Source organism: Lutra lutra, chromosome 4 (genome assembly GCF_902655055.1).
Source record: "Lutra lutra chromosome 4, mLutLut1.2, whole genome shotgun sequence".
NCBI classification, from domain to species: Eukaryota; Metazoa; Chordata; class Mammalia; order Carnivora; family Mustelidae; genus Lutra; species Lutra lutra.
Genome location: NC_062281.1, coordinates 170,602,610 through 170,621,043, shown reverse-complemented (window position 1 = coordinate 170,621,043; position 18,434 = coordinate 170,602,610). Strand labels below are relative to the sequence as shown.

Genomic DNA, 18,434 nt, shown 5'->3' with positions numbered 1-18,434 from the left:
CCTGGCATGTAGTCACCTCCCCACTCTGGCTTCAACTTGATAGAGACAACTAGGACAAAACAAATACAAAAATAAGTCACAGCAATCAAGGCAAGCTGAGCACAGAGTGAGTCACTCCTTTTAATCATTTGCCTAGGAAGATCAACAATGAAAAAACATAATAAGCAGAATAAACTCTACTGGTGGTAGCCCCCTTGGCATATAAAGCTGGGTAAGAACTCCCCCACAGACCTCTTGGCTCATGGCCATATCTGGCTCCCTAGCCCAGCAGGCCAGGTCTTAGTCTATGGCGCCAGGAATGGCTACCTCGACTGCAAGACACTACCCCATGAGGAATGTGTGTGCATGTGGGAGATGGGGAAGGGGGAGGAGAGCCTGAATGCAACCACATCTATCAAGTGTTTTGCAATCTGGCAGAAAATACTAGAGAATTGTTGGTGAAGACAGTCCCCACACAACTGCACCTACCTGTAGCCAAGAACCACCTCAGACTAGATAATGAGCAGATTTCTGCTTTTACCAAGACAATGGTCAGACCTGCATGCAGTGAGCATCTCCGAGGTCCAATTATGCTTGTACATCTGGGCAGCACCCACAAATACGACGCCCCATAGCTTCATACACACACTCCTCGGCACAGAGTGCTGCCCACAAGCGCCAGCTTCACTGCTCATGTGTACCAAATATACAAGCAGATTTAACAGTTTCTCTGCTCCTTCTTCATAATGTGCTTACCTCTGCAGAACCGCTGGTGTTCGGATGACCTACTTCCTTGGAGTCATTCATTTCATGCTGTGTCACTGCATGTGTAGTTACTTCTTCACTGGGACCATCTCTCTTCCAAAGCTTCCTGGGTAAGCTATGATGGCCACCGGAAGATACAGTAGGTCTGAGTGGAGCTCTGGATGCACTCTCTCTCCTCCAAGATGTCCTGCTCCAACCTAGCCCCAGAATATGTGGTACATCATCTTCAGGGGGAAAGCCCAAATCATCTGCAGTTTGGAATTTTTTAAAAAACACCAGCATGGAATTGGAAGAGTCGGTCCTGAAAGTGCGGCAGCTCTGGGGCCTGCTACAGTCTGCCTGAATGCACATCCCTTCTGACCACCAAAAGGCATGGCAGGCAGGGTCCTGGCAGCAGGCAGCCCAACACAACTGCAGAGAGGAGGTTCCTTCAAGAAGCTGGAGGTGATTTTCTCCCCCAGATCTCAGGCCAACTCCAAATTCTGTCTTTGCCTGCTGGCACCTGCTCTCACTGGCATCTAAAAACAAGGAATGAAAACATTTTAAGATGTAATAAAAACAGACGACTGCTCTGTAAAGAGCCCTGAACACCAACATTTAAGGCTATTTTGAAGACTGATTTTTAAGAGAGTGGGAAAGCTGTCTAGCAAGTGGAACAGAAGAAGCAAAATAGAGTGTTTTTTGGCTCAAGATACTTTAGCTTATAGAAGTACTGATCCACATTCATCACTGGTTCCCCTTCTCAATGAGTCTGTTCCACATAGACCTTTCCTACAGAACTCCAGTTCATGAAACAGAAAAAAACAAAAGAGCTATCCTGGTAGAAGTGTATGGAGGGGTGGGGGGAGTCCCACCACTTAACCTTCCACTCACATCCTGCCACTTCTCAGGGACAGTGTGACCACTATGCGAACAGAAGAACAGGTAGCGAAACTGGATGGAATAACTACCCCCTCCCCTAGAACCGACAGCAACACAAACTGAGTACTCTTAACCTCTTACAGGTTATAGGTTCATCCATTTTCTAACTACCCGTTTGCCAGAGAAAGGCAGTTTTGCACATCACAGTATCAGCCAGAGCAGTAGTCAGATTACCAAGAAATTTAATCATGAACTGGATTCTGCTAGAATGAACTTCCTACTGACAAGTCATGTCATGGTAAGAAATAAAGGAACAGAAGTACAACAGTGACCTACTGTAGTTAACCTAAATAACTTGGTCCAAAATTCTAGCTAATGTTGCTTCTGCATAAACTCTAGGCTACTGAATTACTTCAGGTGTGGCATTAATTTTCCTGAAGTATTACCTCACTTCTGTCTTCTCAGATGCAGAAAAGTCAAAGCATGTTCTAAACAAAAACTGTTATAGAGTTCATTTTAAGGTCTTAGTTATATAGGTATCTGCGCCCAAATATGGTCAAGGTTATACGGAGCCAGAACCAGGGTGAGGCAAGATAGGTGCCTCAGGCACAAAATTTAAGGAGGTGCGCATTCTCAGACTCATGTAAGCACGGAGCTGGCTTACCCAATCTTGAGAGTGAGTGTCTCCTTAAATTTTGTGCCCTAGGTGTCTCCTTCATCACCCCTGCCCTGGCCTTGGGGTTAGAATGTAAAAGATATTTTAAAATTACATACAGAAAATATGCAGTAGAATCAAAACACCGAAGATACACGGATAATCCTGTCTGCATGTACACAGAACTGAAAGGGGACTCTGACTAACCAAAGCAACAATGTGATAATCAGCCAAAGCCAACCTGACTCCCAGGAAATACTAACAAAATGTCCAGCAGACTAAATGTGGACACCAGTCAAATGAGAGAGAAAAGGAAAAAAAGGCAAGCTTCTGGATTACTGAGCAGGCGCTGTGGAAGCCAATCTGCCATTGTTCATTAAAAGAAAAGAGAGAGACTGGCACAGACCTAACATCAGACAAGGCAATTTAGAAACCTAGAAAAAATAGAACTTCCTTAAGAAAAATGAAGAAATAGCAACTACGAAAAAAAAAAATGAAGCTACCAAGAGCTACAGAAATACCCCTCATATCCTTATCCACCTTCCCACACAGTAGCCAATGGTATGAATCTTGGGAACAGCTATCTGAGTATACAGACTGTGTTGAAATCAATAAATGGTTACCTCAGTAACTACTGTCAGTCACCTTTATACCAATTTTCCATCATTCTTCTCAGAATAATTCTCTCACATTTAACATAGTGAGGAGGTCCACACAGATGAAAATAACCTGCACTTTTCTGTATGCCACTATGACATTTAATTTTTAAAATGTACCATGATACCCACTTTTGCCCCTGCAGAACAAATTGCCACAGGACTTGCCCTCACATCATGAACTAGAAAACTAGACTATATGAAACAACTGTTTCTAGACAATGAGCAACAGGTGGTCCAGGACTGTGATCCCAAAGAGGAAGGAAACAAACAGGTAAGCCCTACGACCGCCCTGGCTTTCTGTATGGAAGTGCGCTCCAGACAGTAGCACAGGGAAAGAGAGCCGAAGCAGACTAGGGCAGACTTGCTGAGTTGAGGAAACAGAGTTTCAGGTGACTGTGACGGCTGGAATTTTGGAACGAACAACCAGAAAGGAGGAAACAACACAGAGAAAAAGCTCCCAATATCTGGATAATGGTCCCTTTCAATCTTTGACTGAATACTAATTTACCCCAATTATGGGTTGAGACAACAAGAGGGAAATTAGAAAATATTTTTAACTGAATGAAAATGAAAACATAACCTATAAAAATCCATGAGATGCAGTTAAAGCAGTGTTTAGAGGGACAGTTATAGTTGTAAATGCTTATTTTAGAAAATAAGAAAAGTCTAAAATTGATGATCTACATAGATACACAGGGAGAAGGCCATGTGATGACAGAGGCAGAGACTACTACAAGCCAAGGAATGCCAACGATTGATAGTGACCACCAGACGCTAAGAAAGTCAAGGAAGGGATCTACCCAGAGTCTCAGAAGGTACCAACCCTTTATTTTGGACTTCTAGACTCCGAAACCATTGGCTTCTCAGGATTTTCTGCCCTTACCTAAGAGAACAGTTAAGAAGACAGAGGGCTCCAAGACTACCAAGAGTACACATCCAGGGACCACTGACATTTAGGTATGTGGCTGTGATCTTTACCCAGACTGAATGGAGACACCTGGATTCATTCAGTGGACATGCACAAGGACATGATGCTGGAAAACCATGGGAATCTGAGGGGCTTTTCTTTTTTAAACCAAAATTAACTGCCCAACTGGAGCAAGGGGTAAAGCCCTGGATGGAGGTGTGAAAAGTTCTGCCAGGTTTCTGTATAGTCTAGGAGTACTGGTTTGAAACAAAACCATCAGTCCTAAAGCAAAATATTTCTGAAGGATCAGCTCCAGAAGAGTGAACATAAGGTGTCATCACTGATACAGGCCTGGAATGGGAGAAAAGAAGTTCCCCAGAGAAGCAGCACTGTAATGTGACAAAGTCTTTAAATATAATTCCTCCTATATCAGCCATCAGAAAAATCTTATAGGTGAGATAACTCATTTATGTACAGAATGTGGGATAGCCTTTATGAACAGCTCATTTCCTTTAAATCATCATAAAATTCACATAAGCAAACAACCTTACAGATGTACTCAATGTGGAAATTTCTCAAAAAGGACTCAACAATTATTAATTACCAGAGAACTCATTGTAGAGAAACCCCATCAATGCAATGTATGTGGAAACGCTTTCAAAAAGAACTCTACCTTTTTTTTTTTTTTTAAGATTTTATTTGTTTATTTGATAGAGAAGAGAGAGGGAACACAAGCAGGGGGAGTGGGGGAGGGAGAAGCAGACTCCCCGCTGAGCAGGGAGCCCGATGCAGGACTCAATCCCAGTTCTCTGAGATCATGACCTGAGTCGAAGGCAGACACTTAATGACTGAGCCACCCAGGCACCGAACTCTATCCTTTTAAGCCATCAGAGAATTCATACCAGTCAGAAACCCTATGTACGTAAAGACTAGGAAAAGCCTTTGCTCAGAACCCAGCCCTTACTCATTATGAGAATACACAGAGGAGAAGAGTCTTTCAAATGTAATGAATATGGGAAAGCTTTCAGGGATAATTCCCGGTGGAACATCAAAAATCCACACTGGTAAGAAACCATATTGGTGTAGCGAACGTGAAAAAGCCTTTAGGAAGAGCTCAACCCTTTTGGTCATCAAAGAATACATACAGGAGGGACACCTACATGGCTCAGTCAGTTAAGCGACCGACTCTTGATTTCAGCTCAGATCTTGATCTCAGGGTTGTGAGACGGAGCCCCGCATCAGGCTCCACAGTGGAGCTTGCTTAAGATTCTCCCTCTTCCTCTGCCCCTCCCCTGCCTCTAACAACAACAATAAAAAAAAAAAAAGAATACATATAGGAGAGAAACCGTATCACTGAAATAAATGTGGAAAATCTTTCAGGTAGGGGTGCCTGGGTGGCTCAGTTCTTAAGCGTCTGGCTTGTGCTCCCTCTCTCGCTGTCATGTTCTCTCTCTGTCAAATAAATGAATAAAATCTTAAAAAAAAAAATCTTTCAAGTATGTATCATTTGCTAGACATCAGAAAACTCACAGTGAAAATAAACCCTATTGGTGTAAATGACTGTGGGAAAGCCTTTGTGAAGAGTTCATTGGATATGAGAGAATTCATACTGGACAAAAATCCTATCATTGCAAGAAATACAGGAAAGTCTTCAGGCACAGGCCCGGCCTTGCTGAACATCAGAGAATCCATATAGAGGAAAACCTCAGAAATGTAATAAATATGGGAAGACTTTTCCCAAAGCTCAATCCTTAAACAACATAAGAAAATTCATAACAAAGAGCCACCAAATGTAGTTAGTGTGGTAAATCACAAAGAAAGGGTTTATTCCTTCAAGTATCAAAGAAGAGACATTCGATAAATTATACATTTAACAAAAATATTCTGTGCAGGGACGCCTGGGTGGCTCAGTGGGTTAAAGCCTCTGCCTTTGGCTCAGGTCATGATCCCAAAGTCCTGGGATCGAGTCCCACATTGGGCTCCTTGCTCGGCAGTGAGCCTGCTTCTCCCTCTGCCTCTGCCTGTGCTCCCATGCTCGCTCTCTCTCTCTCTAACAAATAAATAAATAAAATCTTTAAAAACAAAAAACAAAAACAAAAAAAATATTCTGTGCACCTCCATGCCAAAAAACTTCTCACTTGTAAAGATTTCATTATAGTATGGTTTGGACTGGTGAAATATTTGAAAAACTTCAAGTCTATAAGTATGAAAATAGTATAGAATACCATGCAGCAACTGAAAACAATGAGGTAGAATTGTATATACAACAAAAGAAATAGCCCCATGAGGGGTGATGGGATGGCTCAGTCAGTTAAGCAGCCGGCTTTTGGTTTCAGCTCAGGTCCTGATCTCAGGGTCCTGGGATCAAGCCCCATATGGGGCTCCACACTCAGTAGGAAGTCTGCTTGAATATTCTTTCTCTCTCTCCTCTCCCTTTGCCCCTCCCCCAGCTCACATGTGTGTGTGTGTGTGTGTGTGTGTGTGTGCTCTCTCTCTCAAATTAAATAAATAAATCTTTAAAAAAGAAAAGAAATATTCCCATGATATCTTAAATTAAAAACCCAAGTTGCAGGGGGCACCTGGGTGGCTAAGTAGGTTAAGTGTCTGACTTCAGCTTAGGTCAGGATCTCTAGGTCCTGGGATAGAGCCCTGCTTCAGGCTCCTCTCTCAGTGGGGACTCTTCTTGTCCCTCTCCTTCTGCCCCATCCCCTGCTCATGCTCGCTTGCTCTCTCTCTCTCTCTCAAATAAATAAAATCTTAAAAAAAATTTTTTTTAATTTAAAAAGCAAGTTCACAAAAAAATATATATATGATGCTCTTATTTATATTTTTTAAGACAAACCTTTTTTTGTTTCTACATATATATTATATACATTGCAAAGGATCTGGAAAAATGAAGACCAAACATTAACAGCCAAAACCAATTTTTTTTCAACAATGATCTGCGCTTTCATCATAAAAGCTGGAAAAGAGTTAATTATACCCAAAATAAGTTGAGAAAAGAAAAGATAAAGATAAGAGTAATCAATGAAACAGAAAACAAAAAGTAGAGAAAATCAATGAGACCAAAATCTGGTTGTTTGAAAGATCAACAAAACTGATAAAGCTCTAGTCAGACCAATGACAGAAAAAAGACAACAGTCACAAATTAACAATATCAGGAATGGAAAAATAGTTATCACATCACTACTGATTTAACAAACCATGAGCAGCAAACTATGGCTCACAGGCCAACTCCAGCTACTATTATTGTAAATAAAGTTTTATTGGAATATAGTCACACTCATTTATTTATATTGTCTACAGCTCTTTTTGCTCCCCAATAACTAAGTTTTTTTAAAGATTTTATTTATTCATTTGAGAGACAGAGTGAGCGAGAGAGAGAGAGAGAGCACACAAGCAGGGGGAGAGGAAGAGGGAGAAGCAGGCTCCCCTGCAGAGCAGGGAGCCTGATACAGGGCTCAATCCCAGGACTCCGAGTCACAACCCATGCTAATGGCAGACACCCAATTAAATGAGCCACGCAGGCACCCCCACAATGGCAGAGTTAAGGAGCTGCAACAGACTTTTATCTTAAGGCTCACAAAGCCTAGGGGTGCCTGGTTGGCTCAGTGGGTTAAAGCCTCTGCCTTCAGCTCAGGTTATGATTCCAGGGTCCTGGGAAGCTTCCCAAGACTGCTTCCCCCCGTCCCCCGCTCTCTCTGCCTGCCTGTGATCTCTGTCTGTCAAATAAATAAATGAAATCTTTAAAAAAAAAAAAAAAGACTCACAAAGCCTAAAATGTTTACTATCTGGCACTTTAAAGAAGTTTGCCAACCCCTGGTCTAAGAGAATGTACTTTTGTTTGACTTATTATTAATTAATGAGTACAGCCTAAATTTGGATGTTAACTTATAGAAGACTGATGGGTTACAAATGATTTTGATTTTTACAGAGATGCAAATTATTTCTGTCTAGTAAAAGATAACCTCAAAAGTTTAATTAATTAGGCGCCTTTTCTTCCCACCTAGCTATTATCTTTATTTCTTTATTCATTCATCCATTCAATAAATATTACGGTGCATTTGTTTCACACCAGGCATTGCTTTGATGGAGCTTAGAATTTGGATGGGGAGACAGAAATTAAACAGACACAATAATGAATGTAGCATTGCAAACTAATATAAGTGCTCTAAAGAAAACAAATTCAGTCTTGGGGCACCCGACTGGCTCAGTTGTTAAGCATCTGCCTTTGGCTCAGGTCATGATCCCAGAGTCCTGGGATCGAGCCCCGCATTTGGCTCCCTGCCCAGCGGGAAGCCTTCTTCTCCCTCTCCTACTCCCCCTGATTGTATTCCCTCTCTCGCTCTCTGTCAAATAAAAAAAAACTTAAAAAAAAAAGAGAGAGAGATTCAGTCTTTACAGAATAAAGGTAGATAAATTTGGAATTTACTGAACAGATACATTATCACATATGTGACATACTAGCAAAGATACTCACTGTAGGGGCGCCTGGGTGGCTCAGTCAGTTAGGCATCCAACTCTTGATTTTGGCTCAGGTCATGATCTCAGGGTCATGATCTCAGGGTTGTGAGATCAAGCCCTCTGTAGGGCTCCACACTCAGAATGGAGTGTGCTTGAGATTTTCTCTCCTCTTCCTCTGCCCCTCCCCCTACCCACACTCACTTGCTCTCTAGCTCTCTTTCTCAAACAGTAAATAGATAAATCTTTTTTTAAAAGATTTTCTTGGGCGCCCGGGTGGCTCAGTGGGTTGAGCCGCTGCCTTCGGCTCAGGTCGTGATCTCAGGGTCCTGGGATCGAGTCCCGCATTGGGCTCTCTGCTCAGCAGGGAGCTTGCTTCCCTCTCTCTCTCTGCCTGCCTCTCTGTCTACTTGTGATCTCTCTCTGTCAAATAAATAAAGAAAATCTTAAAAAAAAAAAAAGATTTTCTTTATTTATTTGAGAAAGAGAGTGAGAGAGAGAGCATGAGAGGGAAGAAGGTCAGAGGGAGAAGCAGACTCCGCATGGAGGTGGGAGCTCGATGCTGGACTTGATCCCAGGACTCCAGGATCATGACCTGAGCCAAAGGCAGTTGCTTAACCAACTGAGCCACCCAGGCAATAAATAAAATCTTTAAAAAAAAAGATATTCACTATATGTTGCTTGAAACGAAAAAATACTGGAACTAACTTTTAAACTTCTCAATAGAGACCGATTAAATAAATTAAAGAAGATCCATGCAGTTATGGAGATGAATAAGGCTACTCTATATAGTACTAGTATGCAGTGATATCCAGAATACACTATGTAGAAAAAGAAAAGTTCAGAGCAGTGTGTCTAGTATGCTACAATTTGTGTGTGTGGGGGGAAAGAATATAATGTTTATGCATATCTGCACAGACTATTTTTGGAAGAATAGTCAAGAAGTTGGCATGGTTGCCTTCAGCAGGGGAAAGGAGGTAGCTCGAGAGACTGAAGTGAGAGACTTGTTTGTTCACGAAATACCCTTTTTTACCTTTTGAATTTGTACAATGTACATGTATTATCTTTTGAAAGATAAATTTTAAAAATGTAAATAAACAGAAATGTCGATGGCTTCCAAGGGCTCTTAGGGTGATAACCAAAATCCTTAACATAACCTAAGAAGATCCTGTATGATCTAGACCATATCTATCTTTCTGGCCCCACCTTGTAGCAGTCTCTCCCTCAGTCATTATGTTCCAACCCACCAGCTTTCTTTCAATCCTCAAATGGACTACGCTCCTTCTCCTAGCTGGGCTCTGTGCATGCTGCCCGCTCTGCTGGGAACTCTCTTACCTCCCTTCTTTGCCCAGTAAGCTCCACTTATGAGATCTCAGTTCAACCATCATTGCCTCAGAGATGCCTCCATGCCAAGTCAGGTCTCTCCATTTATACACTCTTTAGGCCCAGTCGCCCCTTTCCTTTAAAGCAATTATTGCTCTTACAAAATTACATTTCTTGTGATAATCTGCTCAGTGTTTTCCCCACCACCACACTGTAAGCTCGAGGATGACAGGGCCATGTCTGTTTTGTTTTTTTCTCTCTCACTACTATACCCCCAATTCTGGCATGGCACTTAGCACATTACACTGTAGGTGCCCCAAAATATCTTTCTGAATGAATGCACAGATAAAGGCATGTATGCATATGGAGGAAACCAGAGGGCCTGGTATCAGGTAGGTCATAATAAAGACATCCAGGCCGATGACAAGACTTCAAACAGAGATGAGGCCCATATGCCACAATAAATGGGGGGGGGGGGGTGAGTGAATGATGGTTGGTAGATGAGTAATGACTAGAGGTAGGAAGTGGTATAAACCTCAACGAGCAGAACTTTTACATGACACTGGAGGAGTACTGTTTCAGAAGTGACAGTGAGAAATGATGAGGACATCAGTTCCACCTCCAAACTCAGGGATACATGGGAAATAGAAGGATGAGCAACCATCGCCTGCAGGCTGGAGGGAAAACGAAGTCCTTCTCCAAGAGAAACCAAGGTCTCAGAACATTCTCCCTATCTAATGTCTTAACTGATAAGTTTGAGTCTAGAGAGGGTTTAATAACTCAATGGATTCTTGTCACAGTTAAAAAGTTGAGAAGGGAGGGGTGGTAAATGTGAGTTGAACAGCACAAAGTCATACAGGAATGTCAAGTCAGACTCACGCAAATCACAACGGTTAAGGCACTTCCTAGCAAAAAAAAAGGAGAGGATGGAAAGTTATGATGATGAACTGATGACAGGGTTGCTGCTTATCCAGCCTCAGTATAAATGGTGAAAACTTTGAGGCAAATCACAGAGAATTTCTGTGGAATCTGAGGGAACAGATTTAGACTCAGGGGAAATGGTCAAGGAAATTTATGGGAATTACTAGGTTGAAAGGAAAGGAGCAAAAAATCCTAATTTCCTGGTTGTTGCTAGCAGCTCTTGTCAAATTCACATCTTTGAAAGAAGAGGAGATAAAAGTGGGAGTGGATGGGGGTTAGCTATAAGACTGGTTTGCCCTGCAAGGGTCTTTCACTTCCATGGCTCCCTAAAGAATGTCACATAAGCTACGCAACTATCTGGTAGTATAAAAGAGAAACATTTTATTTTTAAAAAATTACTTATTTATTTATTTGACAGAGATAGACATAGTGAGAGAGGGAACACAAGCAGGGGGAATGGGAGAGGGAGAAACAGGCTTCCCGCTGAGCAGGGAGTCCAATGCAGGGTTCGATCCCGGGACCCTGGAATCATGACCTGAGCTGAAGGCAGCTGCTTAACGACTGAGCCACCCAGGTGCCCCAAGAGAAACATTTTAGAACCCAAACACTCCCCTGCTTTGTGAGGTGACCTGGAAGCCTCAGTTAGAGATCTTATCCATTACTTTGGGCAAGAGAGAGCATGTCCAACGACAGAAGGAACAACCTGGGCAATCACACAGGATGTTTCAGACTCTCCCAACTTCACTTGGACTTCTTGATTGCTGTATTCTTAAAATTATTATTGAAGCTTAGTGACAGGTAAGATCTCTGACTCATGTGACTCTTACCTGACAATATGATCCTTTATCTTAGCTCAAGGAAATAGAACCTGGGAGAGGTCAAATGGTCAAAAGCACGTATGTCTTTGACAGTGACCAAAAGTAAAAGAAAATGTGAAGTATGGGGCAGGTTAACTGGCTATGGCATTGCTAAGAAAATTAATCCCAATAGTTTCCAATAAGGAGAAGAGGTACTCTGATCTCTCAGTTCACATATTTACTAAGCAGGATTTTGACTGAGTTATTTATTTTTATTATTAACTGTTAATTTTTTAAATGTTGCTCCATTATATGTTCAATAATAAACGCATGGGGGCAAAACAGTTCTTTCCCATCCATTCAGTAGATCATAATTCCTCCTCTCAGACGGCTAAAAGACACAGGTTACAGATTCAGCTGTAGGTCCTTCATTTACTATAAGTTAACCTTTGAAAAGTCACTTAACCTCTCTAAGATTCAATTTTCATTGTTGTTACTCTTGAGAAAAAGAGTTCATCAGAGGAGGAAGCAGGGGAGCACTGGTAGAGTCAATATTGGATTCTAGAAGTAACTTGGATAAAAGGTAAGATGAAAATAAGCTCCAATTTTAGATCAGTTCCTCTCCTGCCCACGCCGCCATAGCCTGGCTCTGCTCCCAGGGTCTAAGCAAAAGCAATATTAAATCTTTACAAAAGAGGGATTACATAGAACCTTAGACTGAAAACTCTTTGGGAAAGTCTGGATCACACTGCTGGTAGAAGCAGGTAGAAAGCTTACCCAGGTAGAGTACAGGAGGGCAGAGCCAATCCTTCTAAAGCCACGACAAAGCAGAGAATACAGAGCTCCCATACGTACTACCTGGAAAATCCCCAAAACTGGGAACTCTGACGCTAGCAATGCTTACTTATCATTACTACTTCTCAAAATACAGAATTCTAATAAATCTAGCACAAAATCTAGACCTGGTTTCATAATTCCAAGTAGCAGAGTGGAAAAGTCTACAGAATAAATTATTGCCAGAGGAAATTCATTAAATGCTTTAGGAAGCCGTGAACAACTCCTGAAACACTGAGAAGCAGTGCTGTTGCCTCTGGCATCTGTAAATCTCAGGTAACAAGCCTGACTTTTCCAGGTAATTTGGAAACTGCTCTGGCTGCCAACCAAGAAGGAAGCAGAGACAGAACGCCCACGACCACAGGAACCATACTGTTAAGGTCATTGGGAATTCATACTTTAGCCAAATTTGTCAAATCGTATCCCCGTGGAAGGCTGACATGGTGGGAATGAGAGTAGAGGGAATGCCCTGCCAGTATGACTTCAAAAAACAAAACAAACAAACAAACAAAACCAGCTGGTACATTCTTCTGCTGGGGTGAAAGGGGAGCCAAGTTTCTGTGGACAATAATGATATTATATAGGCAAAATTTGCACTAACTTTTAATATCCATTGAAACTAAAATTCCTTTCTAGAAATCTCACTATTTTATAATACGGTTAAGAATCCATTCGAAACTTTCCTTTGATGATGATAATTGTAAGGAACTATTATCAAGCAGTGAAGCAGCAACCTTAAATCTGGTGAAGTCAGTGACTGAACTCTAGCTCCACACCGTCTTCCTGCAGCTATAACCGAAGGTATGCATTCTCTCAGAAGCAATGGGTCTCGGCCAAGATGGCTGCCATATGAAAATGAGACAAGCAGGCATATTATCAATCCCGAAACAACTTACAGGAACTGTTCAAATACAAACCACCTCAGGGGGCACCCTCCACCTTCCTTTTGACTGTCAGCATGTCTGTCACCTGTACACCCACTAACAAACAAATACAAAAATGGTTCCAGTGACTCCCCACACCAGTTCTCTCCCGCGGGCGTTGGCACATTCAGAAAGCAAAGCAGGGGAGGTAACTAAATCCTCTGAAGGGCACAGTCAGGTATTATGAAGTTTGGTAATAACCGGTGCCCTTTCTCCCTTCAAAAGGGCCAACACTTTTTCCTCAACTGCGCACAGGTTAGATTGAAAGGTGGCAGCAACCTCACAAAGCAGCCCTTTGAAAAGAAAGTAATTACCATTCATTCACTGCCTTTGCTGTGTGCCGAGCTTTGTTAGGAGCACAGTTTGTTAAATGTTGTGGTGTAGGTGATTTGCTGAAACTAAACTAACTGCTAAATAAGAATCAATAGGCTTTGTGTCCATATTCTGACTCCTTTCCCTTGACTGTATGTAACATTTCCATTTTTCCCAAAGACCATTCTGATCAAAGACAAACTCCCCATGGAACCAGCTGCCCAAAAGATACCACACAGCCACTATTCACGTTAACTCTTGATGGTCTGCTAGATGGAAAACAAGCTTCCAGCGACATGATCACAAAACCTGAGCCCTGTAGCACTTCTCTGATTAAGAGTACTCTGAAGAGGGGCGCCTGGGTGGCTCAGTCCATTACGTGTCTGCCTTTGGCTCAGGTCATGATCCCACAGTCCTGGGTTTGAGTCCCACACTGGGATCCTTGCTCAGTGGGGAGCCTGCTTCTCCTTCGGCCTCCCATTCTCTCTGCTTGTGCTCTCTCCGACAAATAAATAAATAAAATCTTAAAAAAAAAAAAAAAAAAAAAAAGCACTCCAAAGACTAAGTCCTCCCTGTAAACACTGTCACTAAAGAAGCCTTAAGGTGCTGGATTATGGCAAATTGCTGAAGAGAAAAACCATAACATCTCTGTGGAAGATGGCAATATTTATGGGTAAAAGAGGAGGAAATGTTCTTTTAATCTACCTACCTAAGGCAGAATACTGATACTTAACAGGTTAAAGGAACTATGAAAACCACCCTCATTTAATCTTGGTTTAATGAAAAAAAAAAAAAAATACATCCAGTATCCAAGGTGAGGATCATACAGAACCTTCTGGAAATCTGAGTTTTAAAAAAAAAAACAAAAAACAGGGGCGCCTGGGTGGCTCAGTGGTTAAAGCCTCTGCCTTCGGCTCAGGTCATGATCTCAGGGTCCTGGGATCGAGTCCTGGATCCGGCTCTCTGCTCAGCAGGGAGCCTGCCTCCTCCTGTCTCTCTCTGTCTGCCTCTCTGCCTACTTGTGATCTGTCAAATAAATTAAAAAAAAAAAAAATCTTAAAATTAAAAAAAAAAACAACAACAGCAAACAAAAACAAAAACAAATTGTTTCCAAAAGAAAATTCCATATCAAGATCAATACCCTTATTCTATCTCACCCATCTTCTGTCCCCTACCACACAGGTTGAAGTTGTGGCCCCTGAAACAGGACTGACTGGGTCTGAATCTATGCAGCCAACTTAACTAGCCATGTCATCTTAGCTCATTTCTCTTGGTTTCTTCAGGAGTAGAAATAGGAATGATAACAGTACCTAAACTCACAGGGTTGTTATAGACATAAAAAAAGGTAAGCTATGCAAAGTACTTAACACAATGCCTGACATGTAGTTAAAGCTCAGTATATATTAGCTGCCATTACTTTTGTTGTTACTACACTTCATTTTAGCACAGGCACCACTTCTTCCAGAAAGCCTTCCTTGAGGAAACCGTTTCCCCAGGGTCCCTCTCTGCATATCTTCCATCACAGAATTTTCTTTCACTGGATCATATTTGTCTACCTCATATACTCTTCCCCGTTTAAGTGCTGGGTTGCTTCTCATATCTCTGTATTAGTAGGCCCAGTAAAATACTTGGCATATAGAAGGCATTCAAAGAATTGTTTAAACACTTACCCAAAATTTAAATAAATGTATGCAATTTTTTAAACTGACAAAATGTAGCAAAAGATGTCAGCTCCACTACAGATTTACTTGAGTTGTTGTCATTTGAATCAGCTCCTTAATATTAATTAATTTCCTTGGCTAAAATGCAGCAGGGACAGGAAAGAAAAGCAAAGTTCCCAGTTCACTGAGAAATGAGAAAATAGCTTTCTGAATTAGACTGAAGAGAGCACTGAATGGGAGGTATGAGATGTGCAAAAGAGACACAGAAGAAAAGCCAAATGGATTAAGAAGAGGTTGTTGAATCGAACATAACCAGCTAGAAAAGAGCCTTTCCTGCCTAAACTGGAAAATCCTTTCAAATCACAAAGCAATCTTTACTCATGAAAGGACAAACCAAATTTCCGTTCCCCTAGCTAGTTCAGGTCACTCCACCTCACTCAAAGGAAAAACAGGCTTTCAACACAGAACTTTCTGAACAAAGTGACAGTGGAGAATGGTTTCCAGTTCACCTAGACAAATGGCCATTCATCACAGATGACATCTAGGTCCATTCAATTTTCCTTCTTCTGAGCAGTGACAAGAAGGAAAAGAAAAAACTCCTCAAAGTTTTGCTCACCTAGGCGGAAAAGATGGAAACCAGTCTATCACAATTCTAATGCCTCTAGCGTCCACCTGATACTTTTTTTTAAAAATCAAAAGTTTGCATTAACTGGATACAGTTGCTATTAAGTTTCAAAGACCTATCTGTAAGGTTTAGACCAAAGCCATTTTCACAACCAAGCAGCAAGTGAGAGTATTAATCAAAACACTGGTAGAGCTGAAAGTAGCTCTCCTGCCATAAAGTCACCAAAAATGATCCAGTCATCAAGGCCCTTACAAAATTTAAAGGCAGATTGGAGCAAAATGATTAAACCATTAAACAATTAAACTTATAATATTTAAAGGCAGATTGGAGGCAAATGATTAAACTATTAAATGATTAAACTTTGTAATATTTTAAGGCAGATTGGAGGCAAATGATTAAAAAAAAAACACCAAAAAACCTGTAACTAGGGGGGTATATGGCTGCATATAATATACTCAGACTCTCCTGCTTCGCTTTTTCTCCCACCACCTTATGACTAAAAGACTGAAGAATGCTGTCAGCAAGAGGAGCACGCCTCCAAGCCACAGCATGAAGGAACCCACACCTCTCTAAGTAACACTGGCTTTGTACCTCAAAAAGCACAGGTATCAAATGATAACAGATAAACCCTAGCCTGTACATAAAAGCGGTTCTAAAAAGAAACTGTTTTTCTATAGAGAAAGCCCCCAGGTATGATGTGATGAACCTATCAATTCCCTCTATGGACCACTTGCAGATGTTACTGTTAAAAACCTGCAGTTGACTGCCGTCTCTGACTGCAGGGCTGATAAATTATTTGCATTCATCACAATCATACCAACCTTCTCTGGAAACCCACACAGTGAACCTTGAATCAGAGCACTGCTTTGTTTTGGGGGAAGGTTTTTAAAATTTTTTTGCTGGCTGATTTGGTTTTCTAAAGAGAAGGTCATTTAGAGGACTGTGGCAGAGATGTGTAAATTAAATAAAATAACAGTAAGCTTGAGAGGAAATAAGAAAATAATGGAGCAAACCATGAAGTGCTATTTCAGCAGATAGGGCCAACAGATGAAAAGTTTATGTCAATTTATCCATTAAAAATCTCTCTTTTTGGAGAATTATGTAAGTGTCATAAAAAAAAAAAAAAAAAAAAACCACCCTGCAGTGGGCTGAACTGGGACATGTGAGGACTCAATACAACCAAGCTTCAAATACTTAAATATCTTAAACCACTTTTTGCTTATAGCAAATAAAATGCAGAGCTACAGATGCTTTCTCATCTGTGTGTAAATGAAAGCAAAACTGTGTGAGTAGTTAGTATTCTTAGAATTTTTGAGAGCCAGTTTATTTAAATTAAATCCAAGCCAATCTGTATCTGTACAGAAATAATTTTCTCAGGACTCTTATTCTCTAGACTTTACAGAGCTGTACATACTCCGTCTCTACCTCTCTCTCTGAGATAAAGAACAGAAAAGCGCTCTGCGGGTTAAAAACCACTTCAAATGACTCTGGGAGAAGGAAGTTCAAAGGGATTAGAATATCACTTGTCTCAGCAGCCTGTTATAGAACAGGGTTCAGCTCTTCCCTGCCCGATTCTTTGTGCTCCCATGGCACATCCTGGAATTTATCATGCTTCTGTATGTTTCTATATCTATCTCTGCCTCCATAGTGTCAACTCTTTGATGCCAGGAACTAGGTTTTATTTAGCTTGGGACAGTGTCTTTTGACCTGAATTGTATGTATCTACAGTATGTACATAACACCTAGATATAAACTATCATTAGGTGATTTGAATTAAGCAATCTAGAGAAGGTATTAAAAATGCAATAAGCATATTTTAAGGCACTGAATATAAGACAACACATACAAAGAACTAAGGGTCATAAATATTAGGAGAGTGTAATCTAGTTAAAGCTATCAACATAATGCAGCACCAACATTCAGATAATTTGTAACGTTTGGTTTATTTACTGCAGTCATGGGGCTCCTAACAGACTTCATATTGAAGACATGTACTTACACATATCCTTCTCTTAAACCTCCATTTTCAAATTCATTATAATACCCATTCTACTGACAGAAATAAAAACTGGGGCAAGATGGTCAACACTTCTCACTACCAAATGACACAGTATGGACTCCCTGGAACCACAGAGACACTGGCCTTTCCTTAGCATCATCTGTAAACCAGCAATACTACTCTGCTGCTTCAAAAGTGACATTAGTTCTGGGCAGGACAGTAAGGATATCCAAATGTGTGTGACTAGCAGACACACACACACACACACACACACACACTCTCTCTCTCTCTCTCTCTCTCTCTCTCTCTCCCCTCCCCCCACAGACACATAGGAAAACCCTTGAAAACACACCATACACAGGGCCTTCGCTCTTCACCTCTTCCTCCCCACTGACAGAGGCAGCCATGCTGCCAAGACAGCAACCCCCACGTGAAAGATGAAAGAGTGGAGGCGAAACAGCTCCATCAAAACAGCGTGGAAAGGAAAGGAGGGTGTGCTTGTCAGCGAAAGTCTCCGTGGAAAGGCCAGACAACTTTTGCTTCTGCCTGGGCCATCCCGGGCAAATGACCCTGCTCAAGGTCCGCTTACCTGAGCTTAGAAGCCAAAGCCCTCCCTTTAACCTTTCACAGACAAGGTAACGGGAAAATTCACCCTGTTCGTTGAAAAGTGCAATGTGAGAAATGTCAGGGTGCGGCTGATAGGCATACTCTGGAGAGCGCAGCTGAGAGCGGTTTTGAAAAGAAGCAGTTAG

General features: G+C 41.5%; 1 protein-coding gene across 3 annotated transcripts in view; it reads right to left on the bottom strand.

The window, feature by feature from the left end:
• KIAA0319L (KIAA0319 like) overlaps positions 1-18,434 on the bottom strand; it is a 90,065-nt gene that overhangs the window by 58,210 nt on the left and 13,421 nt on the right. For all 3 annotated transcript variants that reach the window (XM_047724771.1, XM_047724770.1, XM_047724769.1), the window contains exon 3: positions 736-1,262. In XM_047724771.1, the coding sequence (XP_047580727.1) occupies positions 736-1,262 (527 nt within the window). The remainder of the gene's footprint in view (positions 1-735; positions 1,263-18,434) is intronic.